The sequence below is a fragment of the Artibeus jamaicensis genome, unplaced genomic scaffold (assembly GCF_021234435.1).
Source record: "Artibeus jamaicensis isolate MK-2021 breed Jamaican fruit bat unplaced genomic scaffold, CSHL_Jam_final contig_444, whole genome shotgun sequence".
NCBI lineage: Eukaryota > Metazoa > Chordata > Mammalia > Chiroptera > Phyllostomidae > Artibeus > Artibeus jamaicensis.
In genome coordinates this window covers 1,532,416-1,548,091 of record NW_026521831.1, presented here as the reverse complement: position 1 = coordinate 1,548,091, position 15,676 = coordinate 1,532,416, and the positions used below count along the sequence as shown (strand labels likewise).

The 15,676-nt window shown below is 59.4% G+C and overlaps 1 protein-coding gene across 4 annotated transcripts in view; it reads left to right on the top strand.

The window, feature by feature from the left end:
* The window catches only part of TRAF3 (TNF receptor associated factor 3), a 108,766-nt gene extending 94,215 nt beyond the window's left edge, over positions 1-14,551 (top strand). For 3 of the 4 annotated variants that reach the window (XM_053666009.1, XM_053666008.1, XM_037130184.2), the window contains exons 7-11: positions 776-850; positions 2,366-2,458; positions 4,903-5,043; positions 8,398-8,572; positions 9,385-14,551. In XM_053666009.1, the coding sequence (XP_053521984.1) occupies positions 776-850; positions 2,366-2,458; positions 4,903-5,043; positions 8,398-8,572; positions 9,385-9,956 (1,056 nt within the window). In that variant the 3' untranslated portion in view covers positions 9,957-14,551. The remainder of the gene's footprint in view (positions 1-775; positions 851-2,365; positions 2,459-4,902; positions 5,044-8,397; positions 8,573-9,384) is intronic. The other variant, XM_037130185.2, reaches the window with a different exon arrangement.
* Positions 14,552-15,676: the final 1,125 nt, after the last annotated feature.

The window sequence follows — 15,676 nt, the reverse complement described above, 5'->3', positions numbered from 1 at the left end:
CTTTCCCTAAAGAACTGACCCGAAGGGAGGGGCGTCTTTGTCCTCGCCAACCGAGGACCAACTACAACTTCCGTGCCCCTCGCCCCCGGGGTCTGTACTTGGTGTGTTGCTGACCTGTGAGCAGCACCCAATAAGCTGTCCTCTCCTTCTTCCTCCAAATCTCTCCCCTCATTGCAGGGGCGGGGGGGGGCAGTGTTGGGACTTATATTGTAAGGGTGACCTTAGCGGTCCTTGGAAGCTGCAGGAATGTGTGGCCACACAGAGGGGACAGTCTCTTAGAAGAAAGAAACGCTCTTCCAGTTATCTCAAGTACTGAGCCTAACGGTCCATCGTGTGAGCTTGCTTTGGAAATAGATTTATTTCTGTGTACTGTATATGAGGTGTGTGGCCAGTTGCATCCTGAATGCTTTCTTTTTTGTGTGTTTCATGCAATTTTTGTTTATAGTCTTTAAGTGTGCATTTCAGTTTACGTTTTTTCCTTTTTTTAATTCTGGCACTGCAGATGGCATGTCCCATTTTAAACAATTTTAAAGAAAACGCAAGTTTAAGCAGTGTTACAGTGAATGTACTTCTGTATATCGGTGTACATGCGTGTGCACTTGTGGTGATGCTGTGAACTTGCTGCTGAGGGTCTGGAAGCAGACGGTGCGCGCGCACCCGTGGCCAGCAGCACCGTCCATCCTGGTGCGGCCCGGGCGCGCTCCGTGCCTCTAACATGTTTGAACATTTTTGTGCGAACGTTCGTGCCACAACTCACGTCTCTTTCCCGTTGCAGTTGAGTGCGCACTTGTCAGAGTGTGTCAATGCCCCCAGCACCTGTAGTTTTAAGCGCTATGGCTGCGTTTTTCAGGTCAGTATCCAACATCTGTCCTTCCCAGTCGCTGACATTCTGCCGTGAGGGAAAGTTGTCACATTAACGTTAAATGTGCTGCTTCTGGCACGTGTCGTGGAACCGAAGTGCCCTGCTGCCGCACGGTGGAGAAAGCCATGCGCAGCAGACAAGGGTGCTCGCTCTCCACGCAGGGATTCGAGACCCCAGGTAGAAGCTGTCTGGGAGGACGTCAGTGCGTCCCAGACGTGGGCTGCGTCCGGAGCCAGACAGTGAGCAGTGAGCGGATGCAGAGGCCTGGCGGTGGGCGGAGCTTCAGGTAGTCAGCCAGGGAAACGCCCCCGGAACTGAATGCCAGCCAATACCCAGCCAGCGAGGCTCTGGCCAGTGTGCGGCACACAGGCCACACCTCCCAGAAGAACAGAGTAGAGAGGAAGTCTTAGTCACTGCCACACCTGGGCGGTGGCAAACCCATGTCTGGCTTTTAATTTATTTTTTTTAACACATCTGAGATTGCTAGTGAATTTGAACTGAGTTTTTTTAATGCGCATCTTAGTCTTAAAACTATAAAAAAACAATATATGTTACTGTCAGAGTACTTTATAGTTAATTTTACGTATTAGCACGATACACCACTACGAAATCAGTTGGGGGATATTGGCTCCCTAGGATTTTCTTAGAAAGTGGACGCGTGAGGAAGAGGACACGGCCCACCCCCCTTGACCTCGTCTGCGGGGCACACAGAGCCCCACTGTCGTGTCGCACGCAGCCCCATCCATCCTGTGTGTGTATGTATATGTTGACATACGGCAGCACTTATCTCAACATACACATATATGACCACTCTGTACAGAGTATATGTTTTGGAGATCATTAACACGCTTTCTGTGGCTTCCTAATTCTCCAGTGTCAAAACAAATTATATCTTCATGCCAGTTATTTCCTTCCGTATGTGAAGTGCAGTTTCCTGTGCTCACGAGCGACCGCGGTGGTCTGCATCTCATGTACTCTGTAGACTGTTTATGTTGTGTGTGACTTTCTAAGTGCACTCAGGACAGTGACGAACAGCACCTTTCTGATACACTGTGTTTCACGAATAACCAGTGTTTGGGCGAGTTCATTAGAACCCTGGTCTGATTACATGTCTACTTGTTTTCGTACCAGTATCTTGCTGTAACTCAGGTGTCTAAACATTTTCCCTTTATATTTTTAATGGAAAACTCACAAAAACGATATGTCTGAAATTTAATTTCTTAACATTACAAGTGTGAGACATAGCCGAGAAAGCACTTGATAAGAAGCGTGAGGAGAGACGCACGTGACCTTGAGGTCACCTGCAGCTGCCGAGCCCTGTCCCCAAGTGCCCTATGCAGCCCTCAGCCCAGCCCACACGCGGTAGAGCAGGGGCTGCCGGGCACAGCCGTGTCAGACTGGGGAGGGGGCCCTGGTGTCAGGACTGGAGTTAGGCATCTGGGAGGCTTCCCATGCGCTCAGGGACCGGGGCCGGCTTCACGCTCTGCACCTTTGCTCTCGCAGGGGACAAACCAGCAGATCAAAGCCCATGAGGCCAGCTCCGCGGTACAGCACGTGAACCTGCTGAAGGAGTGGAGCAGCTCCCTGGAGAAGAAGGTACGGCACGCCGCGTCTTGCTCCCCTCGGCGCTTCCTCGTTCTTGTCGGCTTTTTAGAGGAGCAAAAGCCGTCTTTATAGTTGCTAGTGGTTTGGAGGTAAAAGAAACTGCATCGAGAGATGGTCCAAAGCGTGACGGCTCCTCGTGTGGTCTTGCGCTGACAAATGAAGGTGTTTGTGTTCCCTCTGTTCTTTAATTGCCATTAAGTGCCCTGCTTTCTTTAAAGAAAATCACACATAGTATCTTAGCGTTGCTCTGGAGCACAGACTGGGAAGCTCCCAGGCCCCCCTCTCCTGCCAGTGGAGGCTGGACACCAGGCCTGCTCTCCACATCGGCCACAGCTGCCGTGAGCAGGGCGGCCGGGACAGCATGGACTGCAGAGCCCAAAACCCTCGCTCTCGGTGCTCGCAGAAGTGGTGCCGGCCCTGAGCAGGAAGGGCACCCCTGTTAAATACGTAGAAAAAGACATCTCCCTGTCACCGGTGCTCTGCCAACCTCCTGGCTGCCTGTGTGGGGCAGGCACTGAGCTGGTCCCCTCCCGGACAGATGCCTGTGCCCGGCTGCCCTTCCAGGGCTGCGTGTGGGCTGGGCCATTGTCTGCAGCCCTTTCTGGGTCGCTGGTTCGTGGGGTGCTGCCCGCCCCAGGCTTTGGGGAGCAGCTCGACGATCATTCCCCCGACTCCGTCATACGAATGGTCCCTGCCCATCCCAGCCCCGGCCCCAGTGGTCATGCAGGCTTGTTTAGATCCTGTTTCTTCCCTGGGACCAGAACAGAGGCTGGACCAAAGAGGAGATTCTTAGTTTTCCCAGAGCAGGTTTTATTTCTCAGTCTGGACTGTGCAGCTGGCATCTCAGGTTGTTTTGTTCGTCCGCAACAAGAAGCAGGAAGCTTGCCTTGGTTCAGGGGGACTGGTCACCACATCCATGGTCAGACCACAGAAAAAGAGTCTTGTAAAATTCAGACTTAGAAACCCTGCCCCTGCCGTTTTAGGCCCAGCACGGGCCGGGGGCGGGGCCATTCCCCTGCTGTGTGGGCGTTACCCTGCACTCCTCAGAAACACCTGCCAGGCCACCTCTCCTGTGTGTGACGGCGTTGGTTCCCTGGAATAAAATGTGAACATAAATAAAAACCAGTGTCCATCAGGGTGGAGGGAAAGGGAGAGTTTGCCCTGGCGGGGGGCGTCCTCCGGCGTGGACACTGCTGGTCACCCGCAAGTCACTCGGTTTGTGGTGGGAACACGCGGCCATGGCTTTGGAGCTGTGACTGTCTTTTGTCAGGAGGCTGGTGTGTGGGTGGTCTCTCTGGGAATGAGTCTGGGACTCAGCCTGCCTGTGACAGGCAGGGGTGGGCGAGCTGTGACCACAGGAGGCGGAGAAGGCACTGTGACCCTGCACCTGCCCGTCACGTGGGGGCACCCCAGGCCTTGCGGCATCCTGTTTCAGGAAGGACAGTCCCACGGTACTGAGTACAACTGCAGGTGGCGTTGCGAGGTTGTGCCCTTCCTAAGTACATGCTCATCTGCAGGAGCACAGCCAGGGCGCGGAAGGGGTGTCTGCCCCCAGGCCAGTTGGTTCTTCCTTAAAGGGGCCTGTCACTCCTGGGGTTGAGCCTTGGATACCACGTCAGTGACATCACCTTGGTCCTGGGGTGCTGGTGACATTCCACTCCATCCTGGGTCCCCAGTGACTTAGGGGAAGCTGCCCTTGCCTCCAGGGGAGCCTCCTGGGGGTGGAGGAGGCCTTCCTGGGGGCCGGGGGCCCCGACTCCTCACCCCAGGATTGTAGACCCCTTAACTAAATCGGCTGTCAGGAACCAGTTGTTTCTCCGAAAGAGGTTTTGAAGAAGTCACGGGGGGCTTGGACAGGTGACACCAGGGGAGTGGGCACAGCACCCCGCAGCCCTGTCTCTGCTCTGGGCGCCCTGCTTCCTGCTCTCACCGGGTCGGCTCCTGGTGCTGAGAGCGCCTTCCACGTGCAGGGGCGGCCTGTTGCAGATGTGAAATAACTTTGCGGCGTGTGACTAACACATGTTAAAAGCAAAACAATAAAATAGGAACTGCCAGGGTCGTTGTAGGCGAGGACAAGTGTGGCTTTGTGATTCCTGCCTCTCAGGAACACACACCATGTGACACGGGGTTTCGTGTCTCGGTGTGGAAGCCAAAACCTTCAGGAAGTGCCCCTTCACTCGGAAGTGCAGCAGCCCAGCTCCGCCTTCTCTCCGTCGCGGGGGCGGGGCAGGGGGCGGGGCAGCGCGGTTGGTGGGGTTCCCTGTGGGGCTGCCAGGGCTTCTGTCTCCTGTTGGGAGAGATTTTTTCGTGGGATGCCTTCCAGGGGCTAAAAGAAGGACTATATTGTGAACATTGAATTGCTTTCCTAATTGTTATTAATTTTCTGTCATTAACATTAAAACCAATTTGGCTTAGTGGAAGAATTTCTTTTCCAGGTCTCCCTGCTGCAGAATGAAAGTGTGGAAAAAAACAAGAGCATCCAGAGTCTGCACAATCAGATATGCAGCTTCGAAATTGAGATAGAGAGACAGAAGGAAATGCTTCGGAATAATGAATCCAAAATACTTCACTTACAGGTGAGAGGCTTAAGGCTGCTGGGGCTGCGCTGAAGGGCAGAGGGGCCGGCCGTGTCCTCTCTCAGAAGGACATCCCAGGAGCCCTGCCCTTGGCAGACGGGCGCCTCTGGTACCACCCCCACCCCCACTCCCATGCCTTTGAGTCCCTGCTGGTGCAGCCAGACTTAAAAGGCCATAGTTTTGAACATCAGCTGTTTTGATGACTGTCTCTCGCTTCATATTGCTTGTGTGTGAAGTCTCACTCCCTAAATTGAGGTGACCTAAACTGCCGTTTTGTTCCGAATCTCCCAATGACTCTTGTGCCCCGCACTCAGTCCCACTGTCCAATCACAGGCGTTTCCAAAACCGTAAGCCCGTGGGGCCCTGGGGAAGGTGGTGGTGGACACGGGCCTGGGCAGAAGGCTGCTCCCCACTTCCGCCACCGGCACGTCCAGCACGGGGACACCGGCACGCTGCCACAGCGGTGTCGAGGCTTGTGCCTACGGCGGCGCCTCTCCCTGGGCTGTCTGGAGCAGGGCCCTGCGGCCCATCTGGGCATCTGTGGGAACCCCTCTGCTCCCGCCTTCACGCTGGGGACCTGTCCTCATGCCTTCTGGGGCCACGTGGGGAGCAGCAGGCTTTTGTCTGTGTTACAGTGTGTGGTCAGCCAGAGAGGAGAACGCAGTGAAACGCTGGGTTGTGTTAGTGAGGACACAGCCGTTAGTGTGACCAGTCCGCAAAGCACGGCGACACGTAAAACTCCCTACAAGCCTCCTGGGGGCAGTCCCTGGTGTTGTGCTGAGGCCCTGAGACGGGCAGAGAGTCCCGCCGGCTTGTCCCCACCGCGGCCTCACTGGCACCGACTGCGCTGTGGGGCTGCCGCGTCTGAGCTGGGCTGGGGCATGCGGGAAGGCCGGTCACCCCTTGTTAAAAATGCCAGCTGTGGAAGAAGGTGACTGCACGGTGGGGCCGCGTGTGCTGGGGACATTAGAATCACAGTGAGGCCCCAGGTGCCCTGTCCCAGCCCCCGGGGTTTGCTGTGCGCCCACTCCCTCCACTTCCCGTGAGAGGAGCTGGAATTTTACTTAGCTTCCTTTCTCGTAGAGCTCGGTGGTCCTGCTGTGTGATTCACATTTTAAGGCTGTTGTGACTGAATAAACCCGCGCCATCTAAGAAATGGGGTGACTGCTCTGCCGAGCCAGTTTCTGCCTTCATTAGCGCTCCAGGGCTGGTTATAGAGGGCTCGCTGGGGCCATGCTCCCTGGAGAGGGTCGCGCTGGGGGATGCGTTTGAAGACAAGGGCTCACCATCGGCTGTAGGTGCCCGGTCACTCTGAGGCTAGGTAACTAGTCCCCTGGAGGGTCGCGTGGAAGGGCAGCCAGAAGGGCAAGGTTCAGTCTGCCGCTGGCCCCACCTGTAGGCTGCCAGAACTGGGGTGCAAGGGGGAAGTTTGGGGCTGTGCGTCTTTCAGTACGTCCGTCTCCCAGAAACCCCTGTGGGCTGCGCGTGTGCAGATGTGGCAGGAGGCGCGGCGACGCCGGCCCCGCCCCTGTCCTTACTGTGTTGCTCACCGTCGAGCCCAGGCCATGCAGCCGAGGCCTGGCCCCTGAGCGCCTCCCGCATTGTCCCACTGGGACAGTGTTGGTTTCCAGTCCCCCACACGGATGACACAGGCTGACAGGAAGCACGGGCACGTCGGTCTGGGCATCAGGAGACCCAGACCAATGTGGGTGCTGGGAAAGCCCGCCTGCTGCGGAGGGCGGTGTCCACCGTGTGCGCCTGCGCACGCGCCTCCGGCTCTCGAACCTGCGCCTCGGACACGCCTGCCCTTGGGTTCGTTCCTGTGGAAACACCGCGGGTGCTGAGCGTGGGCTGTGCCTCCAGAGTGGAAGTATGTGCCCCGCATTTTGCAGAGAAAGCTCAGTTTGGACTGGCGTTTGGTTTTGGAATGGTGCAGTTCATACAAATGAGAGGTCACTTAAAAACAGCCGTGGGGGCCCCTTTCAGGTGGTTCCGCTGAGCCTTGTCTGCGGGTGCGCATGCGCGCGGCTCTGCGTCCCTGGGTCGGAGCCCGGCCCAGAGCCCGGCCCAGCGGGCGGCTCCCTAGGTCCAGACCCCGCAGTTCCCTCCTTGAGCGGTCGCGTGTCTGCAGGCTGCCTGGGCATCGCCAGCCTGCCAGGGGCAGGGGCTCGGCAGCCGCCCTTTTTACCTTGGCAGCGGGAGGCCCAGACGGAGCGGCCCCTCTCGGCTGTCCCTGATCACTGTAGGCAGCCTCGTCCCACTCTCCACGCCCAGAGTCCCGTGCGTTTGGTGGAGGCGCCTCCCGGTCTGCCGCTCACCGCAGAGAATGGCGTGGAGTCCGGGGACGGGACTTGGTGAACTCATTCAGTGGCCTCCAGCCGTAACACGCTTAAAAATAGTGCAAAGGAGCATCAGTGTAGTTCGTCAGCGAAATCATCTTTCCTTCTTAGATGTTAGCTAACATCAGGCTTTCTTGGAAAGAAGAATAACACTCTACTTAACCCAAACCTACCATGTTTGTTTCTTCATGGTTAGTCAGAGCCAGCAAAGGTGCCGAAACCTACGCGTTTAAAAATAGGCTTTCAAAAGGAGAAGTGAGCTTGGCCCCGCCCCCTGCCTCCCCCAGCCGGTCACTCCACAGCTTCAGGGGCTGCCCTGCTGAGACCCCAGGACCTACTTCAGAAATGCAGGCTCTCCTTAGAGGCAAAACTCCTTAGGGCCCAGAGGTCTGCACAGAGTGGGCAGGGGTCCTCGCCCCTGCCCTTCCAGTCCCTGTGAGAGATGGAAGTGGTCTGTGTGATTCTGGGAAGAAAGGTTTTCTGAGTTAAAGTCGCCTGCAGTCAGGGCTCCTTGCCCACCGCAGGTGCAGCCGCCCCGCGGGAGCCGGTGGAGGAGGCCGGCTGCCCCTAGGCCTGGGCCCGGGCTCCGAAGACCCACCACCAGGGGCCTTTCTTGCTGTGAGCCCCTGTGGACGCTCAGGCCTCTGGAGCTGCAGAGTCAGGGCAGCCCCTGCTGGTGTTCGGAGCCTTTAGGGACATGGGCCCTCAGATGGCACCAATGGGCATCACTCCTGTGTCCTGAACTTGAAATCCTAGGAAAGAGTGATGTAGGGCCACCCTCCCTGCCGTTGGTCGGGGCAGGCCTCTCTGCACCCCACTCCTCTCCTCTGGGAAGTGAGGGCCCTTGTTACTACCTCTGTCCCTGAGACACATGAGGTGTCGGACTGGATGCCTGTGAGGCTGGGCCCTGGGCTGACCGCTCTGTCCCCGACTAGCCTAGGCCTGGTGGTGGTGGCTCAGCATTTTCCGTGAGTTCTGACTGTGTTTTTCCTCTTTGATGCCCTTGACTTGGAAGCGAGTAATAGACAGCCAAGCAGAGAAACTGAAAGAGCTGGACAAAGAGATCCGCCCCTTCCGGCAGAACTGGGAGGAGGCAGACAGCATGAAGAGCAGCGTGGAGTCCCTCCAGAACCGTGTGACCGAGCTGGAGAGTGTGGACAAAAGTTCGGGGCAGGCAGCCCGGAACACAGGTGAGGGCAGCCCGGCAGGGGCATGGGCTGGGCGGGACCTGGGACCCAGGTAAGGTCTGCGGCTCCAACCCGTGGGGTACACAGTTCGTTCCCATTCGGCCTCAGAGCAGGGCCTCCCGGTTACAGGAGAAGTGTGTGCCAGGCTGATGGCATTTCTGCCCTAGTGCCTTTGGCAGGGACAAATGGCCCCTGGGACTTGTCCAAGGCCATCACGGTGGGCAGTGGGTGCGGCAGGACGCCAGCCGTGGGGCAGGGCCTGTTGGTTGGGTGCATGGCGAGGCCCGGACATCGGCCCATGACTGGCCCCACCCACACATGTCTGATGTTGGCCCCGCCCACACATGTCTGATGTCGGGGAGGGTGCGGGCTGTGACTTCAGGGGCTGAACAGAAGTGCTGCGAGTTTGCACAGAAGGGCTCATGGTGAGCCGAGCACGTGGGCACTGGGCTCAGCAGCTGAGGACCTGGGGTGGGGACAGAAGCAGCTGACGCTCGGGGCACAGGGGACCCTGAGCCTCAGGCTAGAGGACCACAGGGTCGACCCTGTCCCCTCAAGGGGCTCCCTGTTGACCCTGCAATGAGGGACTCCGGGGACCCCAGGCTGTTGCATCTCAGCGGGCGGTCGCCACAGGTATGGGGGCCACACAGCACAGGGGTCTGAGGCCTGTGTCCGGAGGTCTGCACGGTATTTGTCTTCTGCCTGCCGAGAGCTTCAGTGGTTCCCTGGTGTTTAGTGCAACCCCCCGGCCCCGGCCCCGGCCCCGGCCTTCCTGGTCCCCACTGACACCCTCGCCTGTCTCTGCCACCCGCCAGGCCTGCTGGAGTCCCAGCTGAGCCGGCACGACCAGATGCTGAGCGTGCACGACATCCGCCTGGCCGACATGGACCTGCGGTTCCAGGTGCTGGAGACGGCCAGCTACAACGGGGTGCTCATCTGGAAGATCCGGGACTACAAGCGGCGGAAGCAGGAGGCCGTCATGGGGAAGACCCTGTCCTTGTACAGCCAGCCTTTCTACACTGGCTACTTCGGCTACAAGATGTGCGCCCGCGTCTACCTGAACGGGGACGGCATGGGGAAGGGAACGCACCTGTCGCTCTTCTTCGTCATCATGCGCGGCGAGTATGACGCTCTGCTTCCTTGGCCCTTCAAGCAGAAGGTGACGCTCATGCTGATGGACCAGGGCTCGTCTCGGCGCCACCTGGGGGACGCGTTCAAGCCAGACCCCAATAGCAGCAGCTTCAAGAAGCCCACTGGGGAGATGAATATCGCCTCCGGCTGCCCGGTCTTCGTGGCCCAGACTGTGCTGGAGAATGGGACGTACATTAAAGATGACACCATCTTTATTAAAGTCATAGTGGATACTTCGGATCTGCCCGACCCCTGACGAGTCCCTGGGGAGGCGGATCGAGCAGAAGGCAACTCCTCTCGGGGGTTTGAACCACTGTCTCCACCGAGGTCCTCGAGCTCCGGAAGGACCTTTCGGGATGGAGGAGGTGGCAGGAGGCGGCCGCGGGCCGGTGGGAGGAGCCTCGAGGAAGGACGTTTTCTCACAGACTCGCGGCACTTCACCGAAGAATTATTTATCCTTTGACGAGACAAATACTGCTGTCTGAGGAGGTTTCCATTTTCATTTTTACAGATCTAGTTAAGTAAGGTGGAGAACATACATGCTAAAGGAAAGAACCATGATTTTTCTTCCTGAAACTTGAACACCAAAAAGAAACCCACACCCACCCACACATACACACCGGGGTAGCTGGACGTGTCAGCATGCTAAGTAAAAGGAGAATTTATGAAATAATAATGCAGTTCTTATATATTCATTCTCAAATTCAAGAGTGCAGTCTTGTTTCAAATACAACATATTGTCTATTTTTAAGGCCTCACCTGGTCTCTGTTTTAATAATTTGTCAGAAGACCCTGAAGTACACCCAGGTCTTTTTTGAAAGTCTCTAAATTCAGAATCATTTTTTAATTTAAAGTTCTAAGATGATTGTTACTGCAGACATTTTATTTTAAAACAATGATAGACTTATATTTCTTGGAAGAAAATGTAAAATATCAAACACTGGTTATCACTTGTGATAGGAAAGAGAATATCCAACCCGTTGTTATTTCTCGTTAGAAATGTAAACCTTCAATATCTGTCGTAGTCGATGACACTACTTCGAACTTGTCACGGGAGGAAACCGCTCTTGGATGCTGTGCATCGTTCTCAGATTTATAATTGTTTTCACCCTAAACTAGGGCATTTGTTGAACTTTGGAGTTCTAAACAAAACCCTGTAGGTTTTTAAAATTGTGCCCCATGTGTTCTGACGAGGTCTTGGTCGCTGACATCCCCGACCCTCAGTGCGCAGTGTCCCGGGTGGGCAGGCGACTCGTGCGGCAGGCATTCTCCATTCTGTCACGTTGCTGCATTCCGTCCGCGACCTCCGGAAACAGCGTCCTTGCGTAGAGACGGCAGCGTACGGTCCACGTGCCTTAGGCGTGCATGCTGCTTCCCAGCCCGGCTTTGCGTCCTCTGCAGTTCGGGCGAGTGGCCCTGTGGCCAGACCTGTCTTGGCCACTAGCCCCGTCTCTCACCGGCCCCCAGGCAGCTCTGCACCTGCTGTGGGGGCACCAGTCTCCGTCTGGGTCTCCTGGGCCCCTGCTTGACCATCACAGATTCCAGACCCCCAAGGTGAGCCGCCCAGGCCAGGCGTGGGCACGGGCCCTGCTCAAGCAGAACCCTCGAGCATCCCAGAGATGCAGCTCTGGGGGCTGCGCGGGCTGCCTGGCGGGCCTCCGGGGCCTCCGGGACCGCCGCCCTGGGCAGGGTCGGCCTGGGAGGCCCGTGGGCCCGGCCCGCGCAGCCCAGCTGGCCTCTTCTCAACACTGTTTACCTTCTCAATGGTCCAACTGTGATTGGCAGCCGGAGCCCGGCCGGCCCCGCCCTCCGCTCTGCACCGCGCCTCCTGGTGCTTCGACCTGACGGTGCTACACGTGACGGGTGCTTCTCTGAACGGCCAGCGCGCTGCCCGCCGCCTCGTGCCGTCGTCCCGGAGCCGCGCCCACGCCAGCTGGCCGGGCCGCGCACTCAGACTGCCTGCCTGCCTCCGGGCTCCCGCCCGGCGGCCGCCCGTGTCTCTGGTGCTGCCGTCCGCCCTGGGCGTGCCTTCGCCCCAGTGCCTGCTGGAAGCGCCCCCTCGCACACCGTCCCGGGCTTCCGTCATCACCTGCCAGCCCGAGCCCCTGCCGGGCCCCTGGGCAGTCCCAGCACCCCGTCGTGTCCCCTCCCGTCTCCACCACCAGGACGGCTTTGAGGGCGAACGCGTGTCACCAGCTCGGGAGTCGCATGTCCCCACTCGCAGAGGAAGGGCTTCCCGTGGGTGCTGTGGGACCGCTGTTCCCTCAGAGGGGTCCCCGACCTTCAGGTCTCACCCTGGCCCTGCCCTGCAGACCCAGAGGAGAGACCCCCCCCCCGGAGCCCCCACCAGGCCTCAGGTGGCGTCCAGAGGGCCAGGCCACCGACAGGCACACTCTGTGGCTTCCTCTTCGACAGTCTGGTCAGAAAGAAAAGCCAAGATGTTTCCTCTTCCTCTGGGTCGAGGTCCTGTAGGGGCGGGCCACCAGGCAGTGTCTGTCTCTGCGGGCGGGGCTTGTGCAGATTTGCCCCTGGGGCAGGTTCTGGGCTTCCCTCCTCCTCCCAAGGGGGCCACAGGGCTTGGCGTGGGCAGCCAGCACCGTCCCCTGGGAAGAGGCTGTGACCTGGCAGGAGTGTCACCCTGTGGCTAGGTCGTAGTCGGTGGCACTTGGGGTCTGTGGGTCTGGCTGCTGTTCTGGGCACAACGGAGGGCAGCCTCTGGCCACCCGGCGCCCTGCCCACGCAGCGAGGCCTGACCAGGGCCGAGTGAAGGGAGCGGGCGCAGGGTGGTCGGGTGCGTGACAGGGTTCCCCGCAGATACGAGTTCTGACACTGGAGGGAAGCCAGCGGTCTGTCGTGGCCCCCCTGGCAGCCTCCTTTGCCAGAGACCCCACTGGGGCTTGGGGACCAGCGTGTCCCTGAGGGCTGTGAGCCGCCATTTTAGGAGCAGGGTCTTCCGTCCCCCTGGGCTCACGGGTAACAGGAGAGTGTTGGCGTGCACGTGGGTTGCTCTGAGGACAGGGTGGCGCTGGCCCCCGGACGAGGCTCTGAGCGTTCCCTGGACAGGGACAGGAGAGGCCTCGGTGGCTGCTGTCACAGCCTGAAGCCCCGGTCGTTCCCTGCCCTGAGCCCCCACTGACCCTGATGCTGAGCAGCCCAGGGAGCGGGAAGCTCTCAGCCAGGCGGCTCCTGCCTGCCCCGTGACCCTGGAGGCTGTGGCAGGAACGCCCGCCCTGCCTGCCAGCTGCCTCCACCAGGCCCAGTTGCTGTCCGCTGACCCCAGTGGTCTCAGGCGGAACCTACACCGCCAAGGCTTCCCCTGGACCACTGTGGCCCACCTTGGGGACCATGGGGGCAGCCAGCCTGCCTCCTCCAGAGTCGCCAGCTGCCCAGGGTCGGGACCATGGCCCAGCTAACACCTGCGGTCCCCGTGGGCTTCACTCTCGGTGACATTGCAGGGTGGTCCCCCGTGGCCGGCCTGGCAACCCACAAGAGGGGTGGGGGCAACGTCCCGTGGAGGAGAGGGCGTCTGGACAGAGTCTGGAGCACAGCCTGGTCCCGAGGTGGGTCGCACCCTGGGCCCCAGTGCCTGTCCCTTGACCCCGACGGGGTGACCACAGCACTGTCGTTCGGTGCCCATCACAGACGTGTGCGGCCGCAGCACCTCTGCTGTCCTCCCCGGGCTGGTCAGGAGCTCACACCTCGGCCACCGGCGCGTCCCTTGGCCTGGGGTTGCTGGTGCGGAGCGGGCCACCGTCACTGCACGGCCAGCTCTTCACCAGCCGCAGAGGCACCAGGGGTCCCAGCGGCCCCTTTGCTTTCGTGTTTGTGACAAGTGAGGTGTCTGCCACCCGAACTGATTTCTCAGCCAAGACCATGGCCCTGTCTCTCGTGGGCCAGTCTCGGTAGTTGTGGTCCCTCCGACATGGAGGGTGTCCACCGGGGTCCGGGTCAGGTAGGGCTCGTGTGGGCTCCTGTGTTGGCCAGTGGCCTGGTCATCGTTCCCGCCTGTCTGGGCAGTTTCGGTTGTCACCGGGGAGCCAGGGCCAGTGGAGGGCAGGGAGACAAAGCCCAGAGACGCCCCAGGGACATCCTCCGCTGGCCGGTGGGGGGCAAGTGGGCCGAGGGGCGGCGGTGGGCAGCGCTCACATCTCATTCTCAGCTGCCGCTGTGTCTGTGTGTGGGGACACGGGGCATCCGGACGGCCACCCCACTCCTGCGGCTCGTGGCGGTTGGTTTTATGACTCAGTCCCCTTAGAAAAGTGAGGTGACCCGGTCAGTGACCTCAGGAGCAGCACGGTCTTCGAGGACCTCTCCGGGGGTGACACCCGCGATGGAGGCAAGGGGAGGGCCCAGGCCCACGGCTGCCGGCGTTTCCAGAATCTCACCCCCGCCCTGCTGGCTCACCTCCTCGCTCAGCTCCCCGACCCAGAACAAAGACCAAAGAAGGCCGACCTCTTGTTGGACCCTGTGCAGCCTGCCGTTCCACACGCCGCCGGCTGGGAGGCTCTGTCCCGACTGCACAAGTGACTGTGACCAGTGACTCACGGCGTGTTTTTCTGCTCTTCTAAGAAAAAACAACAAAGACACAGTGTAAGTTATTGCTCAGCAATAATCATGTTAATACGAGTCAACAACATGTCTGACTTTCCGGTAGCATTATTATGTTTTATATTTTTGTTTCCTGTATATTGTGTGTGGTTTTATTTGGTATTTATTTGTGTTTTGAGGTCTTGTAATGTTTCTTTGTGTTCCTGATGCTAATAACTGAAGAATGTAGAATGCAGAACTTGGAAATGCTAAGCTGTCTCATTAGAGGAAAATAAAACTGACCGTGGACTCTCGGGCTCTTCATCTCCCGCCTCGCAGGCAGCAGGAGCGGCCGCCGGCTGTGGCCCGGCTGTGGGCTCGGGGCTCTGCGTCCCTGTCTTGAAATTCTCCGCTTTTGACCAAGGATCCTGAGGGCTCGTTCCGCCCTGGGCCCTGCCCTCTGAGCGGTGGCTCTGACCGCGTGTGCCCGGGTGGGCGTGCCAGCAGCCGGCCCTGCAGCTGGCGGTCTGGTCCAGAGTGAGCGGGCGGCCCTCCCCTCCAGGAGGCTGAGCAGGCCACAGACAGTTCTTGGAGTCTCAGCTCCCTCATCTGTCAGGTCAAGGGGGCAGCGCCTGCCTCCTTTTTGTGACCAGGTGGTTTTTTGAAAAGCTGCCCCAGTGCTGACATGGGGCTGGTGGGGGCTCCTGGAGACATCTTCTGAGCAGCCGTCCACTGTGGGAGAGTGACGGGCTCTGTGGCCACCAGGCCGGCCCCACAGTTCTCCAGGTGCTCGGGCGCCTGCCGGGTGGCAGGGAGCCTGTGTCTCCCTGGGGCTGCCCTGGGTCACCCCGTGTGGGGCTGCTTCCGGCCCCTCCCCCACCACGTCTGTGCCACCACCACAGCCCCTCGCCCCTGGAGTGCCACGCTCACCGCCCTTCTGTAAGCCACGGCTTTAGGCCGGGCCAGGAGGGGGAGGCCCCTCCCTCCCAGAGTCCAGGGCCTGGCCTGGATGTGGCCACACTGCTCCTGCCATCCTCCATCCACCTGAGAGTCCTCCCCACCCCACACCTGCACCCTGCAGGGGAGCTCCCTGCAGGGAGCCCAGCTCTCCCAGACACAGCCCAGCCAGCAGCCAGCCGCTCAGAGAACACAGCACTGCTGGTCCCTCCCTCCAGGGACTTCCCAAGTCCATGCACCCCTATGCTCCACCCACCTTCACGGGCAGGTGCTCAGGCCTGGGGCGCCCGGAGCCCCACCTGGTGGTGCGGGGTTGCCAGCCCTGGTGGCAGGGACCAGACCCCCCCCCTCCTCCCCCGAGGAGCGGTTTTGCCGAGCACGGGAGAACACCAGTGGGACAGCTGCGGAAAGGAGCAGCGGAGCTGGAACCGGGGCAGGGGCAGGGCCGCAGAGCCGAGTGCCTTTGAGGACCCTCGGCCGCCCTCCTTTGGC